Source organism: Pseudophryne corroboree, chromosome 8, assembly GCF_028390025.1.
Source record: "Pseudophryne corroboree isolate aPseCor3 chromosome 8, aPseCor3.hap2, whole genome shotgun sequence".
Taxonomy (NCBI): domain Eukaryota; kingdom Metazoa; phylum Chordata; class Amphibia; order Anura; family Myobatrachidae; genus Pseudophryne; species Pseudophryne corroboree.
In genome coordinates this window covers 352529567-352547313 of record NC_086451.1, presented here as the reverse complement: position 1 = coordinate 352547313, position 17747 = coordinate 352529567, and the positions used below count along the sequence as shown (strand labels likewise).

Genomic DNA, 17747 nt, shown 5'->3' with positions numbered 1-17747 from the left:
GTAAAACTTTATTTCATACGTCGACACACACATACTTACCTATGTTCACACGCCGACATCGGTCCTCTTCTCCATGTAGAATCCACGGATACCTGAAAAGAAAAGATCAATATACTCACCTCAGCCATGGTCCAGAGATAAATCCACGTACTTGGCAAAAAAACAAACCGAACACCCGCTCCATGCCGGACTGAAAGGGGTCCCATGCTGACACATGGGACACCTTTCCACGAATGAGACCTGTCAGTGACAGCTGTCACAGAAAGGTCTCTAAGCCAATCAGGAAGCGCAACTTCGTTGCGCTCACCTGATTGGTTGTGCGCTGTCTGTACTGTGACAGCACATCGCAAAGCCGCTCCATTACTTTCAATGGTGGGAACTTAGCGGCTAGCGGTAAGGTCACCCGCCGGTCAGCGGCTGACCGGCGGGTGACCCCACCGCTACCCGCAAAGTTCCCACCATTGAAAGTAATGGAGCGGCTTTGCGATGTGCTGTCACAGTACAGACAGCGCACAGCCAATCAGGTGAGCGCCACGGAAGTAGCGCTTCCTGATTGGCTGAAGGGACGTCAGTGACAGGAGTCACGTGATGTCCCGGCATTCGGGAGAAAGGGGTCTGATGTGAAAACATTGGACCCCTTTCTAGTCCGGTATGGAGCGGGTTTTTGCGTGTTTTTTTTTTTAAACAAGTACGTGGATTTTACTCTCTGGACGTGGATTTATCTCTGGACGCTGGAAGGTGAGTATAATTTTTTCACAGGTACCCTCGGATCGTCGGAGACCGTGGCAGTCGGCGTGTCAACATAGGTAAGTATGTGTGTGTCGGTAGTGTGTAATAAAGTTTTACTATCAAGGTGTGTGTGTCCTGTTTTTATTTGGGTATTTTTTCCCAGTAGTACTACAGGTACCAGCGGACCCGTTTTTCTCCCGCATGCTGGTACTTGTGGTTCTCCAAGTACCAGCTTGCGGGGGAGGCTTGCTGGGACTTGTAGTACTGCTGGAAAAAACAATATCTTTTTATTATCACAAAAGGCTATCAGCCCCCCCATCCGCAGCCCATTGGATGGGGGGGGACAGCCTCGGGCTTCACCCCTGGCCCTTGGGTGGCTGGGGGGGGGGACCCCTTGATTGAAGGGGTCCCCACTCCCCCAGGGTACCCCGGCCAGGGGTGACTAGTTGGATATTTAATGCCACGGCCGCAGGGCACGGCATAAAAGTGACCCCCGGCTGTGGCATTATCTGTCCAGCTAGTGGAGCCCGATGCTGGTGTAAAAAATACGGGGGACCCCTACTCTTTTTGTCCCCCGTATTTTTGGCACCAGCACCAGGCGCAGAGCCCGGTGCTGGTTTTAAAAATACGGGGGATCCCTGGCCAATTTTTCCCCTGCATTTTTAGAACCAGGACCAGCTCGATGAGCCCGAGGCTGGTTATGCTTTGGAGGGGGGACCCCACGCCATTTTTTTTTCGGGTTTTTCACGTTTTTTTACCGTTTTTTAAAATCGCGGCAAAATCCGCCAAATCGGCCGATTTTCGCCCGCGACTCTGGCGAATCCGTTTTTCATTGAATATGGTGAATTCCGGAAGCCACCTTCCGGGATTCACCTGTCGAATTGAGTCGAATTAAAAAACGGCGAAAATTGCCGCGAATTCGACCGCAATTGCATATACCCCTATGTCACATTAAAGCCCCTATCTGGTTTTCCATATGGATAGAGCAGAATTGCGGACCCGTTCGCAATTTCTGCCGAAAGTGGTATCATCTTTTCATATGAACCAACCTATTGTGGTGCCTGTGGCTACACGTGACTTGGAGGATTCCGAGTTACTTGATGTGGTCAGGGCTTTGACAATTTACGTGGCCAGAACGTCTAGTCAGGAAAACTGAAGCGCTGTTTGTCCTGTATGCATCCAACAAGATTGGTGCCCCTGCTTCAAAGCAAACTATTGCTCGCTGGATTTGTAACACGATTCTGCAAGCACATTCTACGGCTGGATTGCCGTTACCAAAATCGGTCAAGGCCCATTCCACTAGGAAGGTGGGCTCTTCTTGGGCGGCTGCCCGGGGGGTCTCGGCACTACAGCTGTGTCGAGCTGCTACTTGGTCGGGTTCAAACACTTTTGCAAAATTCTGTAGGTTTGATACCCTGGCTGAGGAGGACCTCATGTTTGCTCAATCGGTGCTGCAGAGTCATCCGCACTCTCCCGCCCGTTTGGGAGCTCTGGTATAATCCCCATGGTCCTTACGGAGTCCCCAGCATCCTCTAGGACGTTAGAGAAAATAAGATTTTACTTACCGGTAAATCTATTTCTCGTAGTCCGTAGAGGATGCTGGGCGCCCGTCCCAAGTGCGGACTTCTTCTGCAATACTTGTATATAGTTATTGCTTTAATAAGGGTTACGTTATAGTTGCATCGTCTTGCACTGATGATAAGTTGTTTTCATACTGTTAACTGGGTAGTTATCACAAGTTATACGGTGTGATTGGTGTGGCTGGTATGAATCTTGCCCTTGGATTAACAAAATCCTTTCCTTGTGCTGTCCATCTCCTCTGGGCACAGTTTCTCTAACTGAGGTCTGGAGGAGGGGCATAGAGGGAGGAGCCAGTGCACACCAGGAACTAAATTCTTTCTTAAAGTGCCCATGTCTCCTGCGGAGCCCGTCTATCCCCATGGTCCTTACGGAGTCCCCAGCATCCTCTACGGACTACGAGAAATAGATTTACCGGTAAGTAAAATCTTATTTTAATGACCCCAAGAAGCATATTTACAGTAATTTATTTACCCACCTGTCTTTAATCTATGTAGTGCAAATTGTCATATATATATATATATATAAAAAGAGCAAAACCAATTTCCAATGCACTGTAAGTATTATCAGTAGCACATGGGGGGTAATTCCAAGTTGATCGCAGCAGGATTTTTGATAGCAATTGGGCAAAACCATGTGCACTGCAGGGGAGGCAGATATAACATGTGCAGAGAGAGTTAGATATGGGTGGGTTATATTGTTTCTGTGCAGGGTAAATACTGGCTGCTTTATTTTTACACTGCAATTTAGATTGCAGATTGAACACACCCCACCCAAAGCTAACTCTCTCTGCACATGTTATATCTGCCTCCCCTGCAGTGCACATGGTTTTGCCTAATTGCTATCAAAAATCCTGCTGCGATCAACTTGGAATTACCCCCATGGTGCAGAAAACTGACATGTTGTAACCCGTAGTATCCAATTAGATTTCCGCTTTTAGCTTGGTAGTGTAACCAGTGTAATAAAAGATAAGTGTTGCAAAGTATTTCCCACTTGCACTGTTTATTAACTACGGCTAAACGGGTGGTCTTCTGCTTGCCGAATGTCGGGATCTCGGCGCACAGTGTACCGCCGCCGGAATCCCGACACCCGGCATACTGACACATATTCTCCCTCGTGGGGGTCCACGACCCCCCTGGAGGGAGAATAAATAGCGTGGCGTGCCACCGTGCCCGCAGCGTGACGAGAGCAGCGAGCCCGCAAGGGGCTCATCTGCGCTCGCCACGCTGTCGGTATGCCGGCGGTCGGTCTCCCGGCGCCGGTATGCTGGTCGCCGGGAGCCTGGCCGCCGGCATACCATACTACACCCGGCTAAACACCCTCACTTATACATTGCATGATATGTAAGTTTAAGTATTTTATAGAATGTGACAAAAAGTTATACGTTTTTAAGTACTGTATATCAAGCAGCTGATCGCTGGCAGCAATATAACTGGCTGTAGTTATATTGAAAAAATTTACCTTTTGGATTTATGTGCACAGAAAGTTACTCTGCAGCCAGCAGGTTCTGTGCGAACTTATACGTGCAATAACAGGAACACTGAAAGTCCACAAGCAGCCAGCAACAGGGAAACACAGCATTACAACAAACAATAAATTGATGGATGGAGACAAAGAATTACTACTTCGCACTGTTCTGCTCTCATAGGGGGTCATTCTGAGTTGATCGCTAGCTGCCGTTGTTCGCTGCGTAGCGATCATTGAAAAAAATGGCTAATCTGCGCATGCATATGCACCGCAATGCGCATGCGCATCATACGGGTACGAAGTCCTTTGTGGTTGTGCACTGGTTCTAGCGACGATTCCAATCGCACAGCCGATCGCAAGGAGATTGACAAGAAGAGGGCGTTTATGGGTGTCAACTGACCGTTTTCTGGGAGTGTTTGGAAAAACGCAGGGGTTGCCGGGCATTTGTTGAGCGGGTATCTGACGTCATTACCGTGTCGCAGCAACCATCGCACAGGATAAGTAACTACAGTGCTGGTCTTGTTTTGCACAAAATGTGTTTGCAGGCGCTCTGCTGCACAGGCGTTCGCACTCCTGCAAAGCGAAAATACACTCCCCCGTGGGCGGCGACTATGCATTTGCACAACTGCTAAAAACTGCTAGCGAGCGATCAACTCGGAATGACCCCCATAGTCTTTTGTAACGGAAGAAAATTACCAGATTTCCAGGGAACACCCAAAAAATGATTTTATAATTAGTTTCCAGACTTTGATGTAGATAAGGGTACATTTTGCATTAAAAGACTAGAAAAATGTGCCTGTTATACAGGCATTTTGAGCGACTTGAAGAGCATTTAAAATCTTACCAGGTTGATGCTAGGATATAACAGTAGCATTGTGCCAGGTAATGTCGCCTGAATGCTAATGTTACAGTACACAATGGGAATACTTTAATGAAGTGCCATATGCATAACATAGTAGGTCTGTGTCTGAACAGTGTTATTTATAATGTTAAAGTTGCATGTAACATGTATAATACAGTTAAATATACATACAAATAAGAATAATAAACATGCTTGTGTACAAGGGGCCTAATTCATATTTGTACGCAAGCCGATGTTTGGAGGCGCAAGATCTGTTCCGTGCATGTGCAGAACGAGTTTGCAATGTTACTCGCAGCCACCTGTCGGCCGCAGCATGATTGACAGTGTTTGGGGTGTAGAGCTGGGGCGGCACCCGGCACTGTTCTTCAAAATGGGGGCAGGGTCTGCGTCCAAGGTCTGCTTCAGCTTACCCAGGTTGGCCGGTGCCTGTAACCATTGGGAATAGTGACCAATGGTCGCGATGATTATCTGGGACTGGGTACTCAGACGCAGCACTTGAATCTTCACTAATGCAGACGCCTCCTGCTGCATTAGAATTGTAGTGACATGGAATTGCACAGCTGCAAGGAGAATGCTGTGCAGTTTCTTACAAACGCGTTAAGGCCCTATGCTACAACATCCCCTTTGTGTATTAGCGAGTTGATCGCTAGCTGCATTCGTTCGCAGTACAGCGATGAGGCAAAAAAACGACACTTCTGCGCATGCGTATGCGGCGCAATGCGCACGTGCGACGTACTATTACAACAAACTAGTTTCACACAGGGTCTAGCGAAGCTTTTCAGTCGCACTGCTGGCCGCAGAGTGATTGACATGAAGTGGGCGTTTCTGGATGTTTTCAGGGAGTGCTCACAAAAACGCAGGCGTGCCAGGAAAAATGCAGGCGTGGTTGGGCGAATGCAGGGCTTGTTTGTGACGTCAAAACAGGAACTGAACAATCTGAAGTGATCACAAGCGCCGAGTAGGTTTTGAGCTACTCTGACACTGCACAAAAAAACTTTGCAGCCGCTCTGCGATCCTTTCGTTCGCACTTCTGCTAAGCTAAAATACACTCCCAGTGGGCGGTGGCATAGCGTCTGCTAAAAACTGCTAGCGAGCGATCAACTCGGAATGACCACCTAGGAGTAGTGCAATTTTCTCTTTGAAACTGAATGTCATTTTGTCTCTCACACTGAATAACATTTGTATGCATATTTCATATAAAAAGAACAAATCCCTGCAAGATTTGCTTTTTCCCCCTAAACTATATTTAGTATGTTGAATATAAACTAATTATAGCGTAGGGTACTGTAGTTATTGCAGCAGTAATTATCAGGTTAATTTTGAAACCATCAATAGCTGCCTGATCAATATACCCATTGTGTTGTAACCATAGTAACTAAGGGGGTTATTCAGAGTTGTTAGCTAACCAAAAAAGATAGAAATTGGGCAAAACCATGCTGCACTGCAGGTGGAGCAGATGTAACACGTGCAGAGTGAGTTTAGATTTGGGTGGGTTATATTGTTTCTGTGCAGGGTAAATACTGGATGCTGTATTTTTACACTGCAATTTAGATTTCAGTTTGAACACATGCTGCCCAAATGAAATTCTCTGCACATGTTCCATCTGCCCCACCTGCAGTGCACCATGGTTTTGCCCAATTTCTATTTTTTGTTTTGTTTTACTAACAACTTCCGAATAACCCCCTAAGCAGCCTGCAGTTATTTCTCTTGTGCCTTTTAGAAAACAAAATGACCAGTTGCTAATTGGTAATTAAAAATGGTTCTGCCGCTGACATAATGTATACTGTTCTCTAACCTACAGATGATGATGGTGGTGCAGGGAAAACAGAGAACATCATGGAAAGTCTGGAGAAGAGCATGCATCCGGAGCTGGTGAAGGTATTAGTTTTTATTCCAGTTCTTCCAAGTCATAAAAACTAAGTGTTGAATCTGTGCCTGGAAAGCAATTTTCCGACATGTGCCTCATGGTCGGGTTAAGCGAGGGGGAGGTTTTTCTTTAAAAGGTTTTACTTTTTCATTTAAACTATATAAAGTAAGCCTGAATAAATTGTGGAATACGTAGACTACGATCATGGTGAAAAGCTGACACATTTTACTGTTGTAATAACAATAGCACAAGAGCACGTGTATAATCTCCTCCAATTTTAGTCAAGAGATCAGCTGTGTAAAATGTGGTGGACTATTGGTGGTCTATTATGCAAACATTACTTTCCTTCCCTCACACTGATGGCATACCTACATATGATAACTGTTATAGCTGCCAGAAAATGATGCCACTTTTAAAGGAAGTATTTGTGTATTATGTTTTTAAATTAATACAAGTAACTACGGAACGGCCAACTCTCACTTTACAATGATCACAGAGTAACCACCTAGAATATTTACTTCTCACCTTCTAGAATGATCTGGTAGATTCCCTGTATGTACGCGTTATGACTAAGGGGGTCATTCCGAGTTGATCTTAGCTGTGCTAAATTTATTTGTAACTGACGCTGGTGCAGCGGCGCCGCCGCGGCCCCGCCGCGGCCCGCCCCCCCAACGGTCCGGCCACACCTGTGTTGGCCGGACCTCTCCCCCTATTCGGCGGCATAACCCCACCGTTCAGTCCCCTCCCGCCCAGCAACCGCCTCTGTCTCAGAGGTGATCGCTAGGTAACGAAAGCTGCCATGCGCCGGAGCATGTGCAGTTCCGACCCGACTGCTGCGCTGCAGCGAGCGATCGGGTCAGAATGACCCCCTAAGTTCCCTATTTAGGGTATCCATTATCTTAACAACTAGAGCCAATTTGAAAGAAAAAAAAAACACCTTTAATTTTTTAATTCAGCAAACTAAAAATACCCTAAATTCATTCAAATATCCTTGGCAACGTAACAATTTTTTGTTGTTAGGCTTTGTAATGTATTGAGACCTTGGCTGAATAATGATTATAGTATGGTTTATTTACCCACAGCAGGTTGAAAAGCAGGGGTGATCAGTTCAAGATATGTTCAAATTGTGCATTAAAATCAAAGCTACACTATCAACGTAACTGGTGAACAATTTCATTCACCAGTATATAATACAGGTTGAGTATCCCTTATCCTAAATGCTTGGGACCAGAGGTATTTTGGATATGGGATTTTTCCGTATTTTGGAATAATTAGATACCATAATGAGATATCATGGCAATGGGACCTAAATCTAAGCACAGAATGCATTTATGTTACATATACACCTTATACACACAGCCTGAAGGTCATTTTAGCCAATATTTTTTATAACTTTGTGCATTAAACAAAGTGTGTCTACATTCACACAATTCATTTATGTTTCATATACACCTTATATACACAGTCTGAAGGTCATTTAATCCTAGTGGATGCTGGGGACTCCGTAAGGACCATGGGGAATAGACGGGCTCCGCAGGAGACATGGGCACTTTTAGAAAGAATTTAGATTCTGGTGTGCTCTGGCTCCTCCCTCTATGTCCCTCCTCCAGACCTCAGTTTGAATCTGTGCCCGGACGAGCTGGGTTTGTTTCAGTGAGCTCTCCTGAGCTTACTGTGAGAAAGTATTTTGTTAGGTTTTTTATTTTCAGGGAGCTCTGCTGGCAACAGACTCCTTGCATCGTGGGACAGAGGGGAGAGAAGCAGCCCCACTCTCTGAAGCTAGGTACTGCTTCTTAGGCTACTGACACCATTAGCTCCAGAGGGATCGTACACAGGATCTCACCCTCGTCGTCCGATCCCAGAGCCGCGCCGCCGTCCCCCTCGCAGAGCCGGAAGACAGAAGCCGGGTGAGTATGAGAAGCAAGAAGACTTCGAAATCGGCGGCAGAAGACTCCGGTCTTCACTGAGGTAGCGCACAGCACTGTAGCTGTGCGCCATTGCTCCCACACACCTCACATACTCCGGTCACTGTAAGGGTGCAGGGGGGGGGGGGGGGGGGGGGAGAGATCCGGATTGAAAGTCGACAGTAACTAGGTCGACAATGTCAAGGTCGACCACTATTGGTCGACAGTAACTAGGTCGACAGGGTCTTTAGGTCGACAGGTCAAAAGGTCGACACGAATTTTTCACAATTTTTTTCTTTTTTTTAACCTTTTCATACTTAACGATCCATGTGGACTACGATTGGAACGGTAATCTGTGCCAAGCAAAGCGAAGGCACCATGCCCGAAGCATGGCGAGCGAAGCGAGCCATGCGAGGGGACGCGGTGCACTAATTGAGGTTCCCGGTCACTCTATGAAGAAAACGACACCAAAATAACATTAAAAACTCATGTCGACCTTTTGACCTGTCGACCTAGAACATGTCGACCTAAAGACCCTGTCAACCTAGACACCCTGTCGACCTAGTTACTGTCGACAATAGTGGTCGACCTAGACAGCATTTGGACCTCTTTTTGGCAAAAGTGAACATATATACAGTTGGGCACTGTATATATGTATGAGCCCCCGCCAGGAAAATACATATTTATGCGGGACAGAAGCCCGCCGTCGAGGGGGCGGGGCTTCTTCCTCAGCACTCAACAGCGCCATTTTTTCTCCACAGCTCCGCTGAGAGGAAGCTCCCCAGGCTCTCCGCTGCAGATACACGGTAGAAGAGGGTAAAAAGAGAGGGGGGGCACATAATTAGGCGCAAAAATCAATATAACAGCAGCTACTGGGTTAACGTTAAGTTACTGTGTTATTCCTGGGTTTATAGCGCTGGGGTGTGTGCTGGCATACTCTCTCTCTGTCTCTCCAAAGGGCCTTGTGGGGAAACTGTCTTCAAAAAGGGCATTCCCTGTGTGTATGGTGTGTCGGTACGCTTGGGTCGACATGTATGACGAGGAAGGCTATGTGGAAGCAGAGCGGGAGCAAATGAATATGGTGTCTCTGCCGACGGCGCCGACACCTGATTGGATGGATATGTGGAAGGTTTTAAATAATAATGTTAATTCCTTGCATAAAAGGTTGGAAAAAGCTGAAGCCTCAGGACAGTCAGGGTCTCAGCCTGTGCCTGATCCTATGTCGCAGAGGCCGTCAGGGTCTCAGAAGCGCCCACTATCCCAAATTGTTGACACAGATACCGACATGGATTCTGATTCCAGTGTCGATTACGATGATGCAAAGTTACAGCCAAAATTGGCTAAATCCATACGTTATATGATTATAGCAAATAAGGATGTGTTGCACATCACAGAGGAAACCCCAGTCCCTGACAAGAGGGTTCATATGTATGGGGAAAAGAGGCAGGTGGTGACCTTCACACGAGCTAAATGAGTTATATGAAAAGGCTTGGAAATCTCCCGATAAAAAACTGCAGATTTCCAAACGGATTCTTATGGCGTATCCTTTCCCGCCAACGGACAGGTTACGCTGGGAATCCTCCCCTAGGGTGGACAAAAGCTTTAACATGCTTATCCAAGAAGGTAGCCCTGCCGTCACAGGATACGGCTACCCTCAAAGATGCTGCAGATAGAAAGCAGGAGGGTACCCTGAAGTCCATTTATACACAATCAGGTACCTTACTGAGGCCGGCGATCGCGTCGGCCTGGGTGTGTAGTGCTGTAGCAGCATGGACGGACACCCTGTCTGAGGAACTTGATACCTTAGACAAGGATACTATATTATTGACCCTGGGGCATATAAAAGACGCTGTCCTATATATGAGATATGCTCAAAGACACATTAGTCTACTTGGTTCTAGAATAAATGCTATGTCGATTTCTGCCAGAAGGGTCCTGTGGACTCGGCAATGGACAGGTGATGCCGACTCAAAAAGGCACATGGAGGTTTTACCTTACAAGGGTGAGGAATTGTTTGGGGAGGGTCTCTCGGACCTGGTCTCCACAGCTACTGCTGGAAAGTCAAATTTTTTACCATATGTTTCCTCACAGCCTAAGAAAGCACCGTATTACCAAATGCAGTCCTATCGATCACAGAAAAGCAAGAAAGTCCGAGGTGCGTCCTTTCTTGCCAGGGGCAGAGGAAAGAAGCTGCACAATACAGCTGGTTCCCAGGAACAGAAGTCCTCCCCGGCTTCCACAAAATCCACCGCATGAAGCTGGGGCTCCACAGGCGGAGCTAGGCCCGGTGGGGGCGCGTCTCCGAAATTTCAGCCACAAGTGGGTTCACTCCCAGTTGGATCCGTGGGCAATAGATATTGTGTCTCAGGGATACAAGCTGGAATTCGAAGAGATGCCCCCTCACCGATACCTCAAATCGGCCCTGCCAGCTTCCCCCCTCGAGAGGGAAATAGTGTTAATTGCAATTCACAAATTGTATCTTCAACAGGTGGTGGTCAAGGTTCCCCTCCTTCAACAAGGAAGGGGTTATTATTCGACCATGTTTGTAGTACCGAAACTGGACGGTTCGGTCAGACTCATATTGAATTTAAAATCCCTGAACATGTACCTGAAAAGGTTCCGGTTCAAGATGGAATCGCTGAGAGCGGTCATTGCAAGCCTGGAAGGGGGGGATTTTATGGTGTCTCTGGACATAAAAGATGCATACCTTCAAGTCCCCATTTATCCACCTCATCAGGCGTACCTCAGATTTGTGGTACAGGATTGTCATTACCAATTTCAGACGTTGCCGTTTGGTCTTTCCACGGCTCAGAGAATATTTACCAAGGTAATGGCGGAAATGATGGTACTCCTCCGGAAGCAAGGGGTCACAATTATCCCATACTTGGACGATCTCCTCTTAAAAGCGAGGTCAAGAGAGCAGTTGCTGATCAGCATAGCACGTTCTCTGGAAGTGTTACGGCAACACGGCTGGATTCTAAATATTCCAAAGTCGCAGTTGATTCCTACGACTCGTCTGCCTTTCCTGGGCATAATTCTGGACACAGACCAGAAAAGGGTTTATCTCCCAATAGCGAGTGCTCAGGAACTCATGACACTGGTCAGAAACCTATTAAAACCAAAACAGGTGTCGGTGCATCACTGCACTCGAGTCCTGGGAAAGATGGTGGCATCATACGAGGCCATTCTCTTCGGCAGGTTCCATGCGAGGACCTTTCAATGGGACTTACTGGACAAATGGTCCGGATCACATCTTCAGATGCATCGGTTAATCACCCTATCCCACAGGGCCAGGGTGTCTCTCCTGTGGTGGCTGCAGAGTGCTCACCTTCTCGAGGGCCGCAGATTCGGCATTCAGGACTGGGTCCTGGTGACCACGGATGCAAGCCTCCGAGGCTGGGGAGCAGTCACACAGGGAAGAAATTTCCAAGGTCTGTGGTCAAGTCAGGAGACTTGCCTTCACATCAACATCCTGGAACTAAGGGCCATATACAACGCCCTACGTCAAGCGGAGACCCTGCTTCGCGACCAACCGGTTCTGATTCAGTCAGACAACATCACCGCTGTGGCTTATGTAAACCGACAAGGCGGCACAAGGAGCAGGGTGGCAATGGCGGAAGCCACCAGAATTCTTCGCTGGGCGGAGAATCACGTAAGCGCACTGTCAGCAGTGTTCATCCCGGGAGTGGACAACTGGGAAGCAGACTTCCTCAGCAGGCACGACCTCCACCCGGGAGAGTGGGGACTTCATCAAGAAGTCTTCACGCAGATTGCAAGTTGGTGGGAACTGCCACAAGTAGACATGATGGCATCCCGCCTCAACAAAAAGCTACAGAGGTATTGCGCCAGGTCAAGAGACCCTCAGGCGATAGCTGTAGATGCACTAGTGGGAACTAGTCGGTGGGAACTGCCACAGGTGGACATGATGGCATCCCGCCTCAACAAAGAGGAGTGAGAACAATACTCATTGTTCCGGATTGGCCAAGAAGGACTTGGTATCCAGATCTGCAATAAATGCTCACAGAGGACCCGTGGCCTCTTCCACTAAGACAGGACTTGTTGCAACAGGGGCCCTGTCTGTTCCAAGACTTACCGCGGCTGCGTTTGACGGCATGGCGGTTGAACGCCGGATCCTAGCAGAGAAAGGCATTCCGGATGAGGTTATTCCTACGCTGATAATGGCTAGGAAGGGCGTGACAGCTCAATATTATCACCGTATATGGCGAAAATATGTTGCTTGGTGTGAGGCCAGGAATGCCCCTACGGAGGAATTCCAGCTGGGCCGTTTCCATCACTACCTACAGTCAGGAGTGACTTTGGGCCTAAAATTGGGTTCCATAAAGGTCCAGATTTCGGCCCTATCCATTTTCTTTCAAAAAGAGCTGGCTTCTCTACCTGAAGTTCAGACGTTTGTAAAGGGAGTGCTGCATATTCAGCCCCCTTTTGTGCCTCCAGTGGCACCTTGGGATCTTAACGTGGTGTTGAGTTTCCTGAAATCCCACTGGTTTGAACCACTCAAAACGGTAGAATTGAAATATCTCACGTGGAAGGTGGTCATGCTACTAGCCTTGGCTTCGGCTAGGCGTGTATCAGAATTGGCGGCTTTGTCACATAAAAGCCCCTATCTGGTTTTCCATGCGGAGAGAGCAGAATTGAGGACCCGTCCACAATTCCTGCCGAAAGTGGTTTCATCTTTTCATATAAACCAACCTATTGAGGTGCCTGTGGCTACTACTGACTTGGAGGATTCCGAGTTGCTTGATGTGGTCAGGGCTTTGAAGGTTTATGTAGCCAGAATGGCTAGGGTCAGGAAAACAGAGTCTTTGTTTATCCTGTATGCTTCCAACAAGCTTGGTGCTCCTGCTTCAAAGCAAACTATTGCTCGCTGGATCTGTAACACGATTCAGCAGGCTCATTCTGCGGCTGGATTGCCGCTGCCAAAATCAGTTAAGGCCCATTCCACTAGGAATGTGGGCTCTTCTTGGGCGGCTGCCCGAGGGGTTTCGGCATTACAGCTGTGCCGAGTGGCTACTTGGTCAGGTTCAAACACTTTTGCAAAGTTCTATAAGTTTGATACCCTGGCTGAGGAGGACCTTGTGTTTGCTCAATCGGTGCTGCAGAGTCATCCGCACTCTCCCGTCCGTTTGGAAGCTTTGGTATAATCCCCATGGTCCTTACGGAGTCCCCAGCATCCACTAGGACGTTAGAGAAAATAAGATTTTACTTACCGGTAAATCTATTTCTCGTAGTCCGTAGTGGATGCTGGGCGCCCGTCCCAAGTGCGGACTTCTGATTCAATACTTGTATATAGTTATTGCTTCAATAAGGGTTATGTTATAGTTGCTTCAGGGTTGAACAGATGCTCTGTTGTTGTTCATACTGTTGACTGGGTAAGTTTATCACAAGTTATACGGTGTGATTGCTGTGGCTGGTATGTATCTTGCCCTGGATTACCAAAATCCTTTCCTTATACTGTCAGCTCTTCCGGGCACAGTTTCTCTAACTGAGGTCTGGAGGAGGGACATAGAGGGAGGAGCCAGAGCACACCAATATCTAAATTCTTTCTTAAAGTACCCATGTCTCCTGCGGAGCCCGTCTATTCCCCATAGTCCTTACGGAGTCCCCAGCATCCACTACGGACTACGAGAAATAGATTTACCGGTAAGTAAAATCTTATTTTTTTAATAACTGTGTATTAAACAAAGTTTGTGTACATTGAGCCATCAGAAAACAAAAGTTTCACTATCTCACTCCAAAAAGTCCGTATTTCGGAATATTCCGTATTTCGGATATTTGGATATGGGATACTCAACCTGTAACTGCAGAACGGGATTGTGAGGGCAGATCCGTGTGTTTACGTCATCTCACTCGTATTACCGCTCCCCCTCCATGACACCACACAGCCACACTATAACACCAAGAAAACGGACAGCACCGAAAAGCCAAATGTATACACTCTTGTCCCCACCTACTGTGTGAACAAGGGTGCACACTCCCAAGCGCTGGTACTGACTGAGAAGTCTATAGAAGGAATGGACTGAAAGTGAGGCTTGGAACGCACGAGTGAGTGCGCATGCGCAATCGGCGCGGGAACATCAGAGTATATATATGGGCTAATAAATATTAGGGATCTTATAATTATGGTAGTTATTGAAAATGATATGTGGAATATATATATGAAAGTGGTTTTATTTAAATCAAAAAATGGCTACCGAAATCCAAAGTGAGGCTTGGTTTCATAAGAGATAATTCTCAACTATTTCCTGATATGAAAACGAGGTCTGGTATGGGCTGTCAAAATGGCCGCTGCAGTCTATAAAATGAATGGACTGAAAGTGAGGCTTTCAACGCACGAGCGAGTGCGCATGCGCAAACCGGCGCGGGAATTACAAATTACAGGGCTTATATAAACGAGGCCCTCTGAACACAGTCATTCGAACTGAGGAAGCCGCTGAGGTACTAGAAGGCGGAGAAACGCGTTTTCGAGTTGACTGAGTCAGGCTGCATCACCTCCATCTATTTCGATTTGGAATCCAGTCTAAGATCCACGGCATAATCGTCAGTGTACCTGCAATTGCGGCTAACCACCAGCAGAGGGAGCCGGAGCACTGTGGATGCCTGTGAATAGAATTCATACTCCAGATAGTCTGCAACAAAACGGAATAAGTACCAGCAGAGGGAGTTGAATCATGGATCAATACAAAAGCTGAAATCATCTGGAGGTGATATAAATATGCATATTAACATCTAATTATATAAAGCAGTGTGTGCACACATCTCTAGGAGAGATCCCACGCAATTCTGGGGACATATGAACACTTAGTGTTTGAAGATCAGCCCATACCACTTCAGTTATATAACCCAGTGGACGTCAGTAGAAAATATCTACATATCAAGTTTCAATTAATTGATTAGGACCCTTAGTAATGATGGTCTGTAGATTAGGGGGAATATATAAGTTCATGAATTGATCTGTTGTTTATCTAATCATGGTTGTTTAATTGAATATTTTAATTTTTTTGTTTTGTGCTGCAGCATATATATGTAAGAATTGAGATTTTTTAAAAATAAATCATGTGGAATTTTTATTGATATATTGATGTGGTCTCCATTGATTGGTGCAGACAGCGCCCCTCTTTATTTGCAAGGGGTTTTCTCCTATACAAATTAGCACCGAAAAGCCCCCTGGGGTCCAGGGAGAGGCTGAAGTAATGGTGTTATAAGTGGTGGTGATGCTGTAACAGCATTCTTCATCCATCATACGCATCTCAAAAATGAAAAAAAGAAAAAAAAAAAGGCTTTCTATTAGCCTGGTTATCTGAGTTTTTAGCTCATATGTAAATAGGATTGCAACAGCTTTAACAATGAGCTACAGATGTAGCCATGCTCATCCAGCCTGCGCCTTGCTGTGACTAGCTTGGCGTGATGCATGTGCACGCCATTTATGGGTTGTAACCGGGGGATGGCTATCCAGGCCTGGGCGTGTTGTTGTCAGCGACTACTTCTAAAGACACAATAGCACTGACACCAACAGCCATGTTTAGAAAGAGATTCTGCGCATCATTAGTGCTGGGGCAATCTCTGATGGTGCAACTGATGGTGGGTCCTTGTACACGCGGCGGTAGATTAGCGCAGCAGCCACTCATCATCTCAGTAGGATGACCACTGGCCATGGCATTAGGATAAAGACGCAGTAGCGGATGCATCAAAAGACGCAGTTGCATTTGTAACCGTTTCTGGGGTATATGCAATTGCGGTCGAATTCCCGAAATTGTCGAATTTCGGGTCATTTTCGACCCCAAAAAAAAATCGCCTATGCAATTCAGTGCTTTCCGACCAAAAAACGGACTTTCAAAATTCGACTTTTTGAAATTCGAATTTTTGCAAATTCGACTTTTCTGCAATGATACAAGTGCTGCAATTCGACCAAAGCATATTCAATTCAAGTTTGGAAATTCGACAGCAGTGCTTTTAGACAGCAAATTCGTCATTTTCAATCCGCCACACTTTGGAGGGTGAAAACAAATAAAAAAATTTTAAACATGTTTTTTTTTGTGTTTTTTTGGGGGGGAATAGCAGATCTATTTATATTAGAAGGGATTAGGTACTTTTTTTTTTTTTTTTGGAGGCACAAATATTATTTATATATTTTTTAAAATATTATTTTTTTTTTTTTTATGCTGGAACGGTGAAATCATAAAAAAAAATGGCGTGGGGTCCCCCCTCCAAAGCATAACCAGCCTCGGGCTCTTCGAGCTGGTCCTGGTTCTAAAAATGCGGGGAAAAAATTGACAGGGGATCCCCCGTATTTTTAAAACCAGCACCGGGCTCTGCGCCTGGTGCTGGTGCCAAAAATACGGGGGACAAAAAGAGTAGGGGTCCCCCGTATTTTTAACACCAGCATCGGGCTCCACTAGCTGGACAGATAATGCCACAGCCGGGGGTCACTTTTATGCCGTGCCCTGCGGCCGTGGCATTAAATATCCAACTAGTCACCCCTGGCCGGGGTACCCTGGGGGAGTGGGGACCCCTTCAATCAAGGGGTCCCCCCCCCCCCAGCCACCCAAGGGCCAGGGGGGTGAAGCCTGAGGCTGTCCCCCCCCATCCAATGGGCTGCGGATGGGGGGGCTGATAGCCTTTTGTGATAATAAAAAGATATTGTTTTTTCCAGTAGTACTACAAGTCCCAGCAAGCCTCCCCCGCCAGCTGGTACTTGGAGAACCACAAGTACCAGCATGCGGGAGAAAAACGGGCCCGCTGGTACCTGTAGTACTACTGGGAAAAAAATACCCAAATAAAAACAGGACACACACACCGTCGACAGTAAAACTTTATTTCATACGTCGACACACACATACTTACCTATGTTCACACGCCGACATCGGTCCTCTTCTCCATGTAGAATCCACGGATGCCTGAAAAGAAAAGATCAATATACTCACCTCAGCCATGGTCCAGAGATAAATCCACGTACTTGGCAAAAAAACAAACCGAACACCCGCTCCATGCCGGACTGAAAGGGGTCCCATGCTGACACATGGGACACCTTTCCACGAATGAGACCTGTCAGTGACAGCTGTCACAGAAAGGTCTCTAAGCCAATCAGGAAGCGCAACTTCGTTGCGCTCACCTGATTGGCTGTGCGCTGTCTGTACTGTGACAGCACATCGCAAAGCCGCTCCATTACTTTCAATGGTGGGAACTTAGCGGCTAGCGGTAAGGTCACCCGCCGGTCAGCGGCTGACCGGCGGGTGACCCCACCGCTACCCGCAAAGTTCCCACCATTGAAAGTAATGGAGCGGCTTTGCGATGTGCTGTCACAGTACAGACAGCGCACAGC

The 17747-nt window shown here is 46.9% G+C and overlaps 1 protein-coding gene across 2 annotated transcripts in view; it reads left to right on the top strand.

Moving 5' to 3' along the window:
• The window catches only part of DOCK11 (dedicator of cytokinesis 11), a 981167-nt gene that overhangs the window by 205934 nt on the left and 757486 nt on the right, over positions 1–17747 (top strand). For both annotated transcript variants that reach the window (XM_063937505.1, XM_063937504.1), the window contains exon 9: positions 6438–6514. In XM_063937505.1, the coding sequence (XP_063793575.1) occupies positions 6438–6514 (77 nt within the window). The remainder of the gene's footprint in view (positions 1–6437; positions 6515–17747) is intronic.